The sequence below is a fragment of the Perissodus microlepis genome, chromosome 4 (genome assembly GCF_051167445.1).
Source record: "Perissodus microlepis isolate ML-2025 ecotype Zambia chromosome 4, ASM5116744v1, whole genome shotgun sequence".
Classification (NCBI taxonomy): Eukaryota; Metazoa; Chordata; class Actinopteri; order Cichliformes; family Cichlidae; genus Perissodus; species Perissodus microlepis.
Genome location: NC_140464.1, coordinates 14,771,025 through 14,788,838, shown reverse-complemented (window position 1 = coordinate 14,788,838; position 17,814 = coordinate 14,771,025). Strand labels below are relative to the sequence as shown.

General features: G+C 37.2%; 1 protein-coding gene across 2 annotated transcripts; it reads right to left on the bottom strand.

The window, feature by feature from the left end:
* Positions 1-517: 517 nt before the first annotated feature.
* LOC146388585 (nuclear GTPase SLIP-GC-like) lies at positions 518-17,631 on the bottom strand. Of its 2 annotated transcripts, none has more exons than XM_084925977.1 (24): positions 14,746-17,631; positions 14,533-14,614; positions 14,253-14,365; positions 14,046-14,087; positions 13,894-13,932; positions 12,603-12,641; positions 12,287-12,311; positions 12,039-12,125; positions 11,654-11,741; positions 10,258-10,474; positions 9,922-10,137; positions 8,656-8,862; positions 8,388-8,563; positions 5,226-5,319; positions 5,058-5,145; positions 4,819-4,940; positions 4,438-4,614; positions 4,189-4,337; positions 3,974-4,091; positions 3,756-3,864; positions 3,547-3,677; positions 2,938-3,025; positions 2,805-2,849; positions 518-1,987 (listed from the first exon to the last, which is right to left on the bottom strand). In XM_084925977.1, exons 2-24 carry the CDS (start codon positions 14,597-14,599, stop codon positions 1,956-1,958), a joined length of 2,469 nt encoding a protein of 822 aa, XP_084782103.1. In that variant the 5' UTR covers positions 14,600-14,614; positions 14,746-17,631; the 3' UTR covers positions 518-1,955. The 2 variants fall into 2 exon arrangements, with proteins under 2 accessions (XP_084782103.1, XP_084782102.1); XM_084925976.1 differs by having other exon boundaries at positions 519-1,987; positions 2,763-2,849.
* Positions 17,632-17,814: the final 183 nt, after the last annotated feature.

The following is a 17,814-nucleotide window of genomic DNA, read 5'->3' as shown; positions in this document are numbered from 1 at the left end:
GGCTGTCAGTCACGAACTTGGAAAGAGAGCAGCTGTGAAATCTGTCTTTGTTATTATGCTCAGCGTCTTTTAGTTTACATTTTGACTGCACAATTGTGAGCTCTTTGCTATGCACAAAAACAACATAGTTTTCTTTTATTTATGGAGCATTATTATTTAATAAATGCTCATAATTTATTTTTTAGTAGTTTTTTCATGTACATCTATGCTGTATGTTAATAAAAGTGCCCGTGTGACATCTGGGACACAGCTTTGACTAAGAACTCTATTTTTGTTCTTACCTTATGACTTTAAAAAAATATCGAGATATATATCTTATATCGCCATCCAGCTAAAAAATATCGAGATATGAATTTTGGGTCATATCGCCCAGCCCTAGTGGTGCTACAAAATACTTTTTGGCAGGTAGCTTATTTTTAGTGTCAGAAAAAACAAGATCAGGATTTGAAAAATCATGTTTCCATCTTACAGCTATAGAATCAATACAGAATAGAAACAACAGAAAACAATATGATATAATAGCTAAAGCAGAGAAAGAGACGTATTTTTTTGCTGCTGCTTTATTACTCATGTGACAACCATATTAAACCATTGTATTACAGTAAATAATATTTCTGTTAGAAATGTAAGAACATGGTATACATAAGTCATGTGCTATAAAGGTCTCAAGAATAAAACTGACAAATGCATCATGAATATAAATGAATCATGACTAAAGACATTAAATTGTAATATTCAAATTTACTGCAAGGGAAAGAAAATCTGCTATTGAAAGAAAAACAATCCTTAAACCTGAAAAGAGTCTGAATATCACAGTATTCCTGTGGTTTAAGGCAGTAAAATTAAAATCTGTAACATTGTTGTTCTACCGCTGTATCTAATTTTCTGTATAACTAGGGTCTACAAATAATGAATAAATATGACAAAAGGGGGGAAAAAGAGACCAAAACATTTTTGGACAGAGTGCTGGCCATTTGGTTTAGACCCTCACAATTAAAACCGTAATACCCCTGGGAGGAATTAATACTTAAAATTCTTAATCCATCCATTTTCTTCTGCTTATCCAATCCAGGATTGCTGGAGCCTTTCTCAGTTGTCAGGCGAGAGGCAGAGTACACCATGAACAGGTTCCTAAGGTTATTCCACTCAAATAAAACTAAAGTAAAAACTAAGACTAGATATGACTATTTTAGTTAAACAAAATAAAAACAATAAACAACAGAAATGATTAAATGACCTCATATACAAATACAAATGAGTTTATAGAGGAAATAGCCTTAGTTTCAGTATTTGTTAGTTTGGTAAAAATGTTATTACAATGCGCCTGACATGGTATTGATGGACATGTTTGAGATACTGGACATGTACAAGACAAATGTTGTTTCTACTGGTTTTCCTAAATTTTGCCTCTGACGTTTGCACTAAATACAATAATAATTACAAATACAACAATAATTAAAAAAAATTATAACAGTAATAAAACCCAACTACTAAACTTTTTCAAACAATAAATTGAAACAAGAACAGTCTTGAAACTTGAAATAAAAACAAAAAGTCAAAATGAAATAAAATAAAAATTAATGACAAAATACAAAACTATAATAACTGTGTCACACAGCTAACTATCATTCTTGCTCACATGCACATCTATATCCAAGATCACCAATTAACCTAACCCCCACGCATGTTTTTGGCCTGTGGGAAGAAGTTGGAGTACACAGAGAGCACCCACACAGACACAGGAAGAAAATGCAAAGTCCACACAGAAAGGCCACAAACTGTATTCAAACCCAGGACCTTCTCTCAGTGAAGACTGAAAAATCTCATTTCATCAAATTCATAAAAGTCAAACACAGCATTCAAAGACAGCAGGCAACACAACAGAAATGCCTGTGGTGATATCCAGAGACCTCATGCTTTTGGTCAGTGTTCCCTCAGAGATGTTTAGTGGGTCATCAGCTTTCTGCTGTTACTGTGTGGAGCAAATCTGAAACATCCAGTAATAATAAGCGCAAAGATTTTTAACACTCAGTTGCTCAGGCAAACAGAACAAGTGTCAGTACTTAAGATGTGCTTTAAGATGTCTTGAAGGCTTCTCAGCCTAGAATAGAAAATCTTAATATCTGTTGTTTCTGTTACTGTTTGTGTAGAAAATCATTTTTGGAAACACTTTATTTTAACATGTTTGAGGTGACTCGGATGTAAAAAGGGTAAAATAACACAAATTATAAGTGGTGATATTATTCAAATACTTCGTCTGTGCACAGCAATAACAAATTCGGCATGTTTACCTCAGCTGTCAGTCCGATAGGAGTCAATAAGTCACTTCTGTCCAAAGACTGTGGACAATATTCAGGGAAGTATATCCTGAATTTTTATGTTGGTAGTGCTTCTGTTTTCACCACTGTTAACAGTTGTTTAGCAGCTCTAGCAGCTGCTAAACTTCTTTTAAAGTAGATGTAACATTGTGGTGTCATACTTTAACACTGCATAACATTACTTGGCACAATGCTAGCTAAGAACCAGCTGGTTTTTTTTAGCTGAGATGATGAACATACAAATGGACAGCTTAAATGGCCATATGTAATTTAAAATGGCTATTTCTGATCTTAAATTATGGCAAACTTATTGACACTAAACTCAAAAAATTTAAAAGTTACTGTATACTTAGGTGCTTAGGATTGTCATCAGATTTCACCCTTTTTCCTTTGAGAATTCACAGGAACTTTTAAAGTAACATGAAATAACATTTATATATTTACCTGGTTACTGTGATGTCATTTCTCCCTCTTGACTGCCCTTACCTTCATTGTAATGTTGCTGGACAGTTTCAAGATGCTCTGAAACATCTGAAAAGCAAACAAATAAATAAAACATGCTTTGGCATTGTTCAACATTTTACTAACAATTTACTTTCATAGCCTATATTTTCTTTACCTGGGAGACTCTCACTCAAAGCTGATGCCTTGAGTGAGAGTTTAATGGAGTGGTCCATGGTTTCCTTCAGTTCCTTGCAGATGATCATCTAATTAAACATCAGAGCTTTTATTACTTTTCACAGAGTCAAATATTGAGGTTTAAAACAACTGAAACACCTGAATTAATGGGTGGGTGTTTGTTTAGAGTTCTTGTGGCCAGTTTATGCTTCAAACTGTTCAGTTCAGCTCATCATTGCAGACTAAATCTTTGTTACCCATATGGAAAAGAAATAGTAAAAACATATATGATTTACTCATGAAAGTGGCCACTTTCTCATTACTTTCATATATTTTTTTAGTAAGTATCCAAAACATACAAGTTTCATTATATAATTTTTCAAGGGATCTTATATGTGTTTTCACTCTTGTATGCTTTTCATACAAGTTTCATACAAGACGGATACAAACTTTATAAGATTTATATATATCTTTTCCATATGGGTATGCTCAAAAATAAAAATGTTAACAGCAGCCTCACTAATGTTTAGAGAATGTCCAGACTGAGCAAAAACACTCAAATGTAGAAAACCCCCAACATGGTCTCATTATAATTTGTAATGTGACAAACCATCAGTTCATTCATCTTCTTCATCATGGTCTTTTTTGCATCCTCATACATGTTCCTATTTAAGGATACATGTTTCTCAATAGTCTTCCTCATTTTTTTGAGTGCATCATCTCCAGAAATTTTTCGTGCATCTACAAGAAGAAAATAAACTTTGTCAAAACATTTTTTATGTACAATTGTGATTTGTGACAAGCTGACAATCTTCTTACCTTCATAGCACTTTTTCATGTTTTTCTCAGTTGTCTCTGTTAGACTGTTGTAGATTATTTTCTTCTCTTTTAGGATCATTTTGTTGAGTTTTGCCTTAATTTTATCCTCCTTAAAAGCATCAAACATGGATAAGTTAAAATACAAAATGACAATTTTTTCATTGTATTGGTAAATTCTGCTATAATAAACTGACAAACTGGATTGTTTCATGTCGTACCTCTGTCTGAAGAAATATCAGCTGCAGTTTGACATCTTGGTATTTTTGAATCAGCGAATTTGTGTCAAGTGAAAATCTACTGATGACTCCATTGAAAGATCCGCCTTTAACATCATTTCTGAAAAAATGTTTGATGATGGCAGTATTGACAAGTTTGCTTTAATCATTTTAAGTATAGTCTAATATGGTACAGTTTAATATTTGTTTATTCTTACGGGAAGGTCTTTCTGAATTTTTCATCAATGCTGTCAGTCAAGCATGAAGCTAATACTGTGTTGAGATTTATGTGTTCCCCTTTTTTTGTTTTGTGGATGCCGTCTTTTCTAACCACAGCCTGTAGTGTCTTGAAAAAACTAGGCTCTTTCTGAAACAAATCAGGAAACCATTTCTAAACACATGCTCATATAAAGTGCAGAATCTGTTGCTATGATGTTAATTATAATAATTATAATTCAGATACGTACATCACGGTCCAAAAAGGATTTCAGTTTTTCTTCAGAGGCTTTGTAATTTTTAACGCCTTCTGTAAGACATTGTTCAAAATCCTTGATTGCTTCTTTTACAGCTTTTTTCACTTCATCAAGTTGTTCTGTTATGTTTTTCTCCAGGACTTTACATACATCATCTGCTTTTCCAACACCCTGAAATTAAAACAGTATATTTATTTTTTATAAAAGCAGTAATAACATAAATACAACTCTTTTTTTTATTCATCATTTTGAAATGTTGTCACTCAGTGCCTGTCAAGAAATCTTGATAACTAAAATCTTGTTAGGTGTCAGATTTATGGAAACATTTGAAGTTTTAAATTTGTCATTAAAATATTGTTCCACCATTGACCTCACCTCTTTTCTGCACTTGGCACCTTGAATCAAAGACAGAATCCCATAAGCTCCACTCACGTAGTTTACTGTCTCTGAGTGACAGTCATTGAGATCTTGCAAAAACCCTTTAAGTTTTGGTATTTCTGTTGAGAAGAAATTTCAGTGCCACAGTTTAACATTACACACTTTAATTCAAATTAAATAATTCTTCTTTCAGTCAGAGCAAACTAAAACATCATGTGCATCAAGACTTCACCTACCAGTCTCTTCTGGACTTAGATGCTTCCCTTTTAGGAACTCTTTGGAGCTCACTGTGAACACTTTGACACTGTCATCAGTGAAGTGTTTCTGGGGGAAAATGACTTGATTTTAAAGCATCCTTACAACTATGGAGAGTGTATTATTTTCTGTAAGCCTATAAAACTCACCTTAATCTTGGTTCGCTTGTTGAATTCTTTCCTTACTCCATCCTTGGCTTGAATGTTTCTTTTAACTATTCGATCAAGGATATCAGCTGATGAACTACAAGAAATGTGCAAATATGTACTGTTACCATCATCACTATTATCATCACCATCACCATCATTAATCTGCGGCAGGCTGGGTGGTTTTATTTTATTGTTGGCCTTTTTGGTGAAAATATGGGAATCTCCCTTTCTGACCAAGCTGAGCTTTCCCTGACTGTTGCACATCTTTAACTCATTGTTAACACGTAGATTGTATTTAAAAACTGGCTGTGAATCCGGCTATAGAGCCACCTGCCATTGCACTCAACCACAGGCTCTTCTGTCCTGATTGGATCTTCACCGTTCACTTCACTGTTTTTTGACAATACCTTTGCATCTTTTGCTCAGCTTTCTGATAAGTTTAATCTCCCACGTACACATCTTTTCAGATATCTGCAGATCAGACATTTCCTCCAATCTCAGATTCCAAACTTCCCGGTAGCACCAGCTGCAAGCCCAGGGGATATGCTCGTTACCCTAGTTCCAACACAAAAAGGATTTATCTCTCTTATGTATGACAGGCTGGTGAGCATGAATGGTTTTTCGATAGATCAGATTAAAATGGCCTGGGAACGAGATTCAAATCAATCATTGTCTATGGATACATGGGACTAGGGATGGGTATCGAAACCCGGTTCTTGTTGAGAACCGGTTCCCACTGTTTGAATTCCTTTGGAATTGTTTGCCATTTTTGCAAACGATTCCCTTATCGATTCCAGTCGCCCCGAATGACGTCACCACGTTACGGAGCGTCATTTACCTGGCAGGAAACATGGCGCCTAACGCTCAAAAGTTTGGTTATACTTTACGAGAATGGATGACAACAGGCCAACTTGCAATACTTGCAAAGTAGATATTTCATTTAAGGGAGGAAACACTACGAATATGCAAAAGCATTTGCTCACAAAACAAGCGATGACCTTAAATGAATGTCGTGTTTTAAATTCCGCTCCGGACTCGTGAATCTCAACGCAGCAGCGGTAACGTTTACACGTCCTCTCCCGTGAATGCGTCAGGTAAATAATCAACTAACAGTGCATATTATGTTAGCGCGATCTGCCTTATTACAAAACCTGCCATTACTGTGCGCTGCATTTAGGTGACCATGATGAGAGAGACAGAGAGAGTCTGGCTGGCTCAGATGCTGGCAGTTCTCGCTGCAGTCTACCAGTAGCGTCTCCTTTCAGGCCAGGATAGACGAATGACACCGAGCAGTGGATTTTCGGCAAGTGAATGTGTTTCATTGTAGGCAGGGACATTACTGGATATTCTTGTGTAATTGCTAAAGAATAATTTATGTTATACTTTGTTATTGCTACAGAAGAATATTTATTTTATTATTTTACATTTACAATTTTTTTTCCTGGGGACCCTGTGACACCCCATTGAAGAGACATAGGCTGTGGATCTCACTGTTGGGTTTGTAAGGCCATGTTACTCCTAAATTTCTATCTTGTTCAAAGAGAATATATATAATCGACCTTAGTGTTCTCCTTTTTTAAAAAGAATCGATAAGAGAATCGATAAAGAATCAAATCGTTAAACAGAATCGAAAATGGAATCGGAATGGTGAAAATCTTATCAATACTCATCCCTACATGTGACTTAATACTCAAGTTAGTGAACTCCACATCCCTATGTGCCCGCCACTGTCTTTTACAATTTAAGGTTGTGCATAGGTTCCATCTCTCCAAAGTCAAACTATCTCGTATGTATCCAAATGTTGACCCCACTTGTGATAAGTGTGGGAGTGCGGAGGCTTCCCTTATCCATATGTTCTGGGCGTTCCCTAGCCTTGAAGGATTCTGGAGAGATATATTTCAAACTTTGTCCCTAATTCTTGGACACCATATGGATCCTAATCCATTAGTTGCACTTTTTGGCACCACTGGGAAGGCTGATGCACGGTTGACCTCGTCACAGCATTGCATGCTCTCCTTCGCCTCCCTTGTAGCTAGACGTGCAATCCCACTTAGATGGAGGAGTACCCCTTTGCCCACCCAGGCTCAATGGCTGAGGGACCTTATGTACTATCTGAGCCTTGAAAAGATCCGGTATGCGATTAGTAATAACAGCGGTAAGTTTTACAAGGTGTGGGGGCAATTCCTGAAATACTTTTCCAGCCTCCAGGTTGCGAACCCGACTTCCAGCATTATAGGTATGGGCAGGGGGTAAACTGATAAAACCAATTATAAGACATGTGAGTGTGTCATTAATCTGTATTCTAGTATTTCAGTTCAAACAGTCACTGTGAAACTTACTTGTTTGCTGTTTAACAATTCTGTGTGTATCTGTTTTTCTTTGTTGCTTCAATTGAATAAAAATATTATTGAGGAAAAAAAAAACTGGCTGTGGCAATGTTTCTCTACCTGATGGTGGTGGTTCTCCAGTTTGTTGCATTCTAGTTTTAAATGTCTGGTCTGGGTAATATCCTCTCATACTCCTACTTTCTAACCTGGGTTGTCAGAGCCTCTCACTAAAATATTTACTGCCTGTTATTGCATACTCTCCCCCAGACCACCACCTTAGGATGGTGCTCTCCACTAATTCACCAGTTCATTGTATATATTTGTTTCATTGGAAATAAACCTATTGAGCTTCAATTGTGCGAGTCTGCCTCGCAGGTCCAGTCATTTATGATGATATGACTTTATTTGTTAAACGTATTTATTTTGATTGTTTAAAAAACAAACAAACTCGCAAATATCAGAGATTGGTACCATTTATTCTTAAAGCACTCAGAGAAAGGCCAGCATATTTTATTTGGAGCGTGACGTCACCACACGCAGACATGCTTACATACAAATGTTTTTTTGTCACAGCAACTACTTTAACTTTGTTGCTGAAGGACAGTGTAAATTCCCCTGCCTGTCCCACTCTCCACTATCCCCCCCCTCTCTCTCTTTGTTACTCTGTCCACCATCTTCAGTAAACTTTATATGATTGTATCTGCCTCTGAGACTCATTTTGACCCAAATGTTCTGCATTCATTACAACAAAGGCTCAACTCTGTGTTTCATTCTAGCCTGGATTGATCTTACATGAAAACACTGTGTAGTTGATCAGCATGCAAAATCTACTTACAGATCATCGGAATCATCAAGAAGATCAGACTTGGTGCAGATAAAGTGAATTTGCTGACATTCGCCACCATTTCCAATCAGACTACTGACACTTTCCAGGATCCCCCAGGCTGCTTTTTCTGATGCTGCTCGATTAATTTCAGTCACAATCCACACAGTAGAACAATCTCCAACTATCTGCAAGGAGAATAACATGTCTCAGTGCTTCATTGAAGGATGACTGTTTACAGACAACACAGTATAAGCAAAGAGCAGTAGATATGAATTACCCCTTTCCACATCTGATCTCTGCTCTTGTTACAGTCACCATTTCCAGGAAGGTCCACAAGTGTGACATGCTGGAGAAAAGGATTGTTTGGCACCCTGACAGTCACACACTTCACAAGTGGCCAAAACCATGTTTTTCCTTCATTACCTTCTCCTTGTTTTGAATCACTTCTTGTGTACTTGACACATTTTGCAGAGAGTTCATTAGCCTGCAATAAATAAAAAAAGCAGTGCAGTTTAATTTTAATCCTCAGTGCAAGTGCTTTACAAAAACCATTAAAAAGTCAGTGACATAAAAATAAAAATTCAGGTCATGTGAAATCCTTTTTAGAACAATCAACCATTTGATAGTTTCAAGAAAGTGCCTAATTATTATTCAAAACCAAAATGAAAATACATTTTTATGATTTATTTAAAAGTTTTTATTCTGTATTTAAAATCACACTAAGTACACTCTTGGTCTCAAACAGTTAGTATTACTATTGGCAGAAACTACTTGATCTGTGTATTTTGCAGTTGTCCACCACTTTGGGACATTAATAAGCTACTTTAGGGTGCTCCCTTATTTACAGGGAGCACCCTATTCACTGCTCAGCAGTGAATTTCTACAGAGCGATTTAAAAAGGGTAAGTAGGTTAAAACAAGGAACTGATCACTGTCGTGTGAAGAGGTAAAGGTTCTTACTGCGATTTAAAAAGATAAATAAATCATGCTCTACATCAGTGTTTCCCAACCTTTTGGAGCCACGGCACATATTTCACATCAGATAAATCACACGACACACCACCAAAGAAAAAAAGACAAAAAAACATATTGATAATTTTTCCGCGTACCAGGTATAGCGGTTTGTCTCCAATATACCTTTTTAGCTTTCTTCTGACCACTACTCATGCTAGGGCCTTCATCTGGGTCACAATTTTCTCCAGGACCCAGGTCAGATTTACTACTTTTTCTTTTCAAATATTTATCTATTGTTATTACGTGCTACGTCGTGATCATCTAAATGTGATTATGGGATCTCAGTAAGATCTGTTTCGTTGGGCTCACTGGATCTGTTTTCAGTGTTTTGTGTTTTTTAGACTTTTGAATCTATGCTGCATTCTGTTTTCAGAAGTGAGTTATGTTTCCATAACTCTTTTGTTAATTTGGTCAGTTCCCTTTTGTGTCCAGGTTGTCCTGGTTTCACCTGTGTGCATTTCCCAGCATCCCCAGTGTGTAGTCTATCACCGTTTTCTGTTATAGTAGTAATATGAGAGTTTTTGTCTTACTGATTCACATCTCAAAATCTTCCGCCTGGATTGGAGAAATTCTGGAATTTCTTTGAAATATTTGCGGTCCATGAGGTTTTCAAAGGACTTTTCCCATTCTTCTCCATACAGTGCTGACAGCTTTTCAACAGCATCACGATAATCATCATCTTCCTTTTTCTGATTTTTATTATTGTCAAGAAACTGACAAAATGACCACAACTCTTCTTTCCACTCCTACAAAAATAGATGACATGCCATTTATTGAGGTATGTACCCAGCCTTAAACCCCAAGAACTGCAGTGTGACACATGATTTAGCTTCAAAAACAAATCAAACTTTGAGAACTCATTTTACCTCCTTTGTGATGAACTCAATTTCTGCCTCATACTTTAAGCTACCTCTGTTAGCTTCCACTTTGATCATGACTGAGGTGCAGGCACTGACACTTCCTGAAGGTAAAAGATTCTTCTCTTTGATGATGGCATTTATCAAAGAGCTCTTTCCAGCCCCGGTTTTACCAAAGACACCAACCAGCTCCCTCTTGTCTGTCTCCAAATCACTGATCTTTTTCCTGTTGAACAAGATTTTAAATATGTTTAATTGATTTAAAAAAGAGAGTTTAAAAGAGAGTTATAATCATGGTAGTGATTTTCCAATCAATGATCACTATATATTTCAGTTTTATACACTTGTTCCACTAATTGTTTACTGTATGTTGTTTTGATCTAATAAATAATGATATAAAGTGCCTTGAGGTGACTGCTGTTGTGATTTTGCGCTATATAAATAAAATTGAACTGAATTGAATTGAATTGATCCACACCTTCCTTTTTGTGTCAGTTAAAGTGAAAATGTTTCCCCCAAGAATGGGTAAATACCAGCAACAGGAAAAAAAAATGTAGCTAAGTCACCAAAACTTCCTAAAAATATCCGTCTTTGTTGGTCTTAACTTGGATAGTTTTAGTTTACTACTGAATCATGAATGAATGAATCTTTGTCACTTGCAGTTGCCTGTATTGAAAATTGGACCTTGCTGACCGTAAATACAATACACAAACATCACATTGAGGAGACAGGTCAGACTAGGTGGCATAAAGGAAAAACAGTGAAATGTATAACACAAAAGGGCAGTCGAGGAGAAAAAAAAGAAACTCTGCTCATACTGGTCCCCAAAAGGGAATCAGTATGAGAAGAAAACAAAAATTCCATAGCACAAAAGAGGCTCTGATATTTTCCCACCTTAACACCATGACAAACAAGACAAGCAACAGGCGGGGAATAGGCCAATGTGCACAGCTGCATCTGGGACGCCGCGATCGTGCATCCGAAGTTGAGCCGCTGTCCACATCGGATGGGAGGCATTGGGTTCGGGGAAGGGTGGGGGGTGAGTGCATATCAGTGGCAGTGTACGTGTGTGCATGCGTGTGAGAATATGTGTCCTGTGTTCAGCCTGAGAAAGTGTCCTTTCTCCCAGTTAGGCAAAAATCAACAGTCTGCAGCCTACGCAGGTGGCCTTGCGGGATCGGGCAAGAGAGTCAGTGAGTTATCGTTTCTCAGGGAAGAATTGTTTTGTTCTTGTCGGCATCGGCCTTTAAGCGTCCAGCTGGCACCGTCGTGTGTGTGTGTGTATGTGTGGGGGGGTTAGCCTCATGAAAGATGTTGGTTGTGTTGTTTTAGGACAAACGGACTGCATTTGACTTTTACAGTTGTTGCATACATTACAAAATAGGAAAAAAAACTTAATACTCACTTTAAGAAATCACTGAGTTTGTCTTGCTTATTTAGTCTGGCATGTACAAATGTCATGATGCTTTTCACATCAGACAGTATGACTGGTTCTGTTGGCATAAAAGTCAAGAACTATTTAGAAAGAATTATAGACTAGAATAACCAGAAAATGTAAAATCTCATGTTAAAAAAACAAACAAAACAAACCTGTGTGAATTAGAGTATATCAGGACCATTATGTGACCACTTACCAATCAACCCTAATATACCATGCATCATGTGACTGTTAAATTTTGACAAAAGCCCAAAGAAAAAGTAATTTCTAGCATCAAAGATGTTGGACAAATTGTGCTGCACAGAGGTTTAGCCCTTAAACTGTGACACTGTTTAGTAAGAAACGTAAATACCTTCAAATCCTGGCATAGACAGACGTTGTCGCTTAGCTGGTGACTGCAACCTGATGGTGTCACTTTGAAGGTCTGATTTTCTCTTTCCTGATTGGATAAAAACAACAACAAAAAATAAGAACAAAAAAACGGTTTTCTCTCAGCACTGAAAGTTATTCTTAGTAAAGTTATGTAGATTGCAAAAAATATTGGTGCCTCTAAAACACAGAATAATATGAGATGCAATAAATACGATGCATGTGTCTCACCTGTATCACTTGTGGATGGCAAGACCTGAGGATGAATATGAGTTATACAGGAAATTATTACTATTTGCATTGGTATTGCTCTTTAACAAATTTTAAAGGACACTAACATATAAGTTTTACAATCAACAAACTTAAATGCAGTTATTTTTTATTAACCAGCAGACTGATGAAAAATAAATTACAATAACCTTCTTCTTACTAAATATCAGTGATCCTACGAGACAGTTGTTTTACATAATTAAGTCCCAGTCCCAATGGAGCTTTACTTTGTCTCAGGCAGTTGGCTCATATGTCTGAAATTCAGTATAACCCTTACCTGAACCACATCAGCTGCTTCTTCATGCTCCTGTTCACACTGCAGATAAAAAGTGCAAAGCAGTGTTTAATATTAACCTCTTAAACATGTATTAAAATTGTATTTGTCGTATGGACATTCAATCTGAAGGAAAAAAATGTTTTAAACTGACTTGAAAAGAAATGACTGTTTCCTGATTTGAGTTTTATTCTTCCTGCCACAAAAAAAACAACTCAAATTATATTAGTTAAGAATTAATAAAATTACTCTACAAATAATTACTGCCAGTGAGATGCTGTCAAACACCAGTGGGTCACTGGTGTTCGCTCTCTGGGGTAAACTATCACTTCTTGTTCCAACACACAGTGATGTTTTTATGTAACTTATCTGCGTAGCCAATTTAATTAAAAACTTATAACTTATTTCAAGGTGTAATCTTCACACACTCTGTGTATTCACTCACTGTGTCTTCAGGGGTTCACTAGCTTAGCTTGGCCATAGCAGCATGGCCTTTTCACCTGTCCCTCCTGCACTTTCCTGCTCATTGTGTCAGATGTTTAGTTACTCCTCAGCCTCCTGGGGCGACCGTGGTTCAGGGGGTTGGGAAGCGTATCTGTAACCGGAAGGTCGCCGGTTCGATCCCCGGGCTCTCTGTCCTGGTCGTTGTGTCTTTGGGCAAGACACTTTACCCTACCGCCTACTGGTGTTGGCCAGAGGGGCCGATGGCGCGATATGGCAGCCTCGCTTCTGTCAGTCTGCCCCAGGGCAGCTGTGGCTACAACCGTAGCTTGCCTCCACCAGTGTGTGAATGCGAGAGTGAATGAATAGTGGCATTGTAAAGCGCTTTGGGTGCCTTGAAAAGCGCTATATAAATCCAATCCATTATTATTATTATTTAGCAATAATGATACTTGCAATAAATGTAGCCTATTTGCAGCTCTGGAGGCCGGGATCACAGAATTGTAGACTCTGCTTCACACCCTTAAAAATCCCATAGCTAGCCAGGCCTCTTTAGCCCGTGCAGCTAAAGGTAGCGTAGGCCCCGTTAGCTCCCTCAGGCAGATTGTCCTGAGCAGTCGGAGAAACAAGATGACTGGGTGATGATGAGGAGGAAGCATAGTATTAAACAGATGCCCCGGGCACATTGCTAACCCATTCATGTCTCTAACTGTTTTTCCCCAATTGGTGAGACACTGGTTACCTTAATAGGAGGTCACTAAAATTAATACTGTATGCCTAAAGGCAAAAGAAAGGAGTTTTATTTTGTCTCAGGCAGTTGGCTCATATGTCTGAAGTTCAGTATAATCCTTACCTGAACCAAATCAGCTGCTTCTTCATGCTCCTTTTCATGCTGCAGATAAAAAGTGCAAAGCCAAATATAATGAGGACTTAAACATGTACAAAATTTTTTTCTTTCTCGTATAGATACTAAATCTCAAGGCAACAAAATAATTTGCATCTTACTTGAAAAGAATTGACTGTTTCTTGATTTGTGTTTTGTTCTTCCTGTACAATCAAAACATTGTAAATCCATATTAGTAAACATTTAACAAAAATGACACTGCATAATATTACTGCCAGCACATTTTTCAATATCCAGATAATTCTAACAAAAAATTCACCGCTGTACACTAAAATAACAATGATTGTTTTAAAAAAAAATGTAATTACCTTTAACAGTTTGAGGTTCTTCTTGAATCTCATTCTTGGTCCAGCTTTTGTGATCAAATTCTCAATTTCTCGATCATCAAGCTCACAAATAATTCCTGCATCAATTTCTTGATCTACAATTAAAAATAAAGTTGCAGAGATCAAGATTATTCTTAACTTGTTTCAGGAATACTAAATAAATGAAAAAGCTATGGGCACAGATCTATGAGCTGTTTTAAAGTTTACAGATCCCATCAGTATCAATATCTGTACCCATCACAGATTCACGTTAATACTTTACCTTTAAATTTCTCCACCCACTCACTTAGCCTCCATTCAACCAGTTTGGTTCTTACGAAATCATCCATGACCAAGAAATGAAACTGTAAGATAAAATGCAATATTTAACCAGACAGTACTGCTTTAAAGATTAGATATTGTGACAAACTTCTCCATTAATGCATATATAATCAGAGACACTGATATTAAATTCAGATTAAAAGTTCAAACTCACCTTTTGTTGAAAGTAATGCTGGAAAAGGCTGCTGAGGGAGATGTGAAGTAAGCAGTGAGACACAAACAGGAAACAGGCGGGAAGAAAGAAATCGAGCAAAAAGCAAAGTCCACAAACAGATACGGTTAAAAACAAACTGGAACTGTGTGGCTCAGACTGCACAATTGCAACTGCATCTATACATAAAATACAAAAGTAAATCCAACATGAGTAAAGTGAGCGCAGGGAAAAGCAGAACTGAGAAAAGCAGGAAGAGGAGATGTTTGCTCAGCGTAGATGGGAGTGGCTGGCAGACGGGTAACAACCTGCCTCGGAGAAAGTGGGCTTTTGTTGTTGTTTAAAATAAATCAAAGGGATTAAAGTTTTCAAATATTACAGGTTAAAACAAGACAAAAACACAGTTTTATGTATACTTAAAGTACACTGGAAGTCAAAACATTAAAAAAAAGAAGAAAAAACACTTTCAGCTGTTCCCTTTTTCACAAGAGCTCATAACAACAGACAGCTTCATATGTTAGTAATTTGTGCAGCTAATCAGGATCAAACCAGGGATCTTTCACTTCTCGGGCAAACAGAAAAATATCTATATTATGGAGCCACTAACGTTAGGCAAAGTTGCCTGACTAAATTAAGGTACTTAGATTAAAAATATCACCATAGGTTTTATTATATGCTGCCACATGTTGGCCAAGTACAAATAATAAAGGTGCGAGACAATGTTGGGTGATGAACACTTTTTAAAAAATTCTTAATTATTACTATTCCAGTCAGTCCAATTCAGTTCAATTCAATTTCATTTGTAGAGCCCCAAATCACGACAACAGTTGCCTCAGGGCTCTTTCTATTGTAAGGTAGTGTCAGGGCTCTGTGTGCAGGCAGGCGGAGATGAGGATCCAAATGCAGGACTCGGAAAACAGAATGCAACTCAAAACCTCAGCTTTATTGCTGGCACGAAAACAAAACATGAAGTGAACACTGAGAACAAAAACACACAGGCATAATCTGAGGGTATGACGTGACACTGAGCAAGGGCAAACACAGGGCTAATATACACAGGGAAGTAATCAGGGAATGGAAAACAGGAGGGAGACACAGCTGGGAGAGATAGGGGCTAACGAGACAGGGGGAGCGAAGCTGGACACACTGACATAAGACAATCCTTCAAAATAAAACAGGAAACAACACAAGGACGCAGACTGAGAAACACGGACTTTACATGGGCAGAACTAAACCAGAATAAGCTGGAACATACTAAATAATCATCATCATCATCATAATCATCATCATACAATAGATCAAGAAAATAACCAAAAATACAAAATCAAACCAAAACATGAAATCTCAAAATACTGGGTGAAAACTGACCCAGAACCGTGACAGGTAGACCCTACAACAATACATACAGAGAAAAACCCAACAATCTTATGACCCTCTATGAGTAAGCACTTTGACGAAAAAGAAAAAAAAAATCTTAAAAGTAGAGATGGTGTCTGTCTCCCGAATCCAAACTGGAAGCTGGTTCCACAGAAGAGGGGCCTGAAAACTGAAGGCTCTCCCTGCCATTCTACTTTTAAATACTCTAGGAACAACAAGTAAGCTTGCAGTGGGAGAGCAAAGTGCTCTAATAGTGCTCTAATATGGTACTACAAGGTCATTAAGATAAGATGGGGCCTGATTATTTAAGACCTTGTATGTGAGGAGCAGGATTTTGAATTCAATTCTGGATTTAACAGGAAGCCAATGAAGGGAAGCCAAAACAGGAGAAATCTGCTCTCTCTTTCTAGTCCCTGTCAGTACTCTGGCTGCAGCATTTTGAATTAACTGAAGGCTTTTTGGGGAGTTTTTAGGACATCCTGATAATAATGAATTACAGTAGTCCAGCCTGGAAGTAATAAATGCATGAAGTAGTTTTTCAGCGTCACTCTGAGACAGGATATTTCTAGTTTTAGAGATACTGCACAAATGGAAGAAAGCAGTCCTACATATTTGTTTAATATGTGTATTGAAGGACATATCCTGGTCAAAAATCACTCCAAGGTTCCTCACAGTGTTACTGGAGGCCAAGGTAATGCCATCCAGAGTAAAAATCTGGTTAGATACCATATTTCTTAGATATTCAGGGCCGAATCTAACAACCTCAGTTTTATCACAAATCTTTACTACCGTCTTTAATCCTCACAAATACTAAGAAAAATATAAATTGTCAATGTTATCTGTCAAAGCTGACAGCCCAGCCACACACAACAAATAACATGCAACTGTTAAGTTTGACTTGCTGAATTATGCAGAGTGATAAAACTGAGCTTATGACCACTGTAATGAATGACTGAAGCTTTTCCCAAACTTCTCAATGTGAAATTTTACAGAGAGGGAGAGAAACAACAGAATGGGATTCACAGAGCAAACCACATTTGGCAAGACAAAGGAAGGGGGTGTAACACACATGTCCAAATTGTTAAATCATCTTCAGGCCTGGATGAGCCCATCCTCCTTTCTCTCATTCCTCCCAAAATCAGTCTTAGGAATCTACATTAGAGTAGATTAATTACATAAGTCAAATTCAAGGGCTTTTATTAAGTGATGATTATTATTAGTTGATTTTTCCTTTGCTCCTGCTAAATTTCTTTAATTTAATATTCTGCATTCAAAAAGTCTAAATTGTAGACATTGGTCTTTTAACCCTTTGTGAAACGGTAAATGTAAAGGTTATAAAAGGTAACTTTGGCCATAAAAGTTCATTATTATAGAATCATAGAAGAGAGATGCTGATAAGAAATGTGACTGGAGGATTGTATTTGACCTGTGAGGCCACTTAGACAAGAACCCTTTTTGATGAAGCAGGATCCACAATCATTTGACTTCTGGTTGATAAATGGTTTGTGGTTCAGTCTTTACAGTTCATAGATAATTTTGCTCTTTGTTACAAGCTACTGTGGTACTGCAAAGTACTTTTTGGCAGGTAGCTTAGTTGTAGGGTCAGAAAAAAAACACAAGAACAGGGTTTGAAAAAACATGTTTCCATCTTACAGCTATAGAATCAATACAGAATAGAAACAACAGAAAACAATA

Excerpts from the sequence above, each read along its gene's own strand:
- LOC146388585 (XM_084925976.1), bottom strand. The coding sequence starts at position 14,599 with ATGGATGATTTCGTAAGAACCAAACTGGTTGAATGGAGGCTAAGTGAG. Across the intron at positions 12,312-12,602 it reads AAGCAGCTGATGTGGTTCAG|GTCTTGCCATCCACAAGTGA; the intron begins GTAAGGGTTATA and ends ATTCATCCTCAG. Across the intron at positions 8,863-9,921 it reads AGATTTTGAGATGTGAATCA|GCTAATGAACTCTCTGCAAA; the intron begins GTAAGACAAAAA and ends TATTTATTGCAG.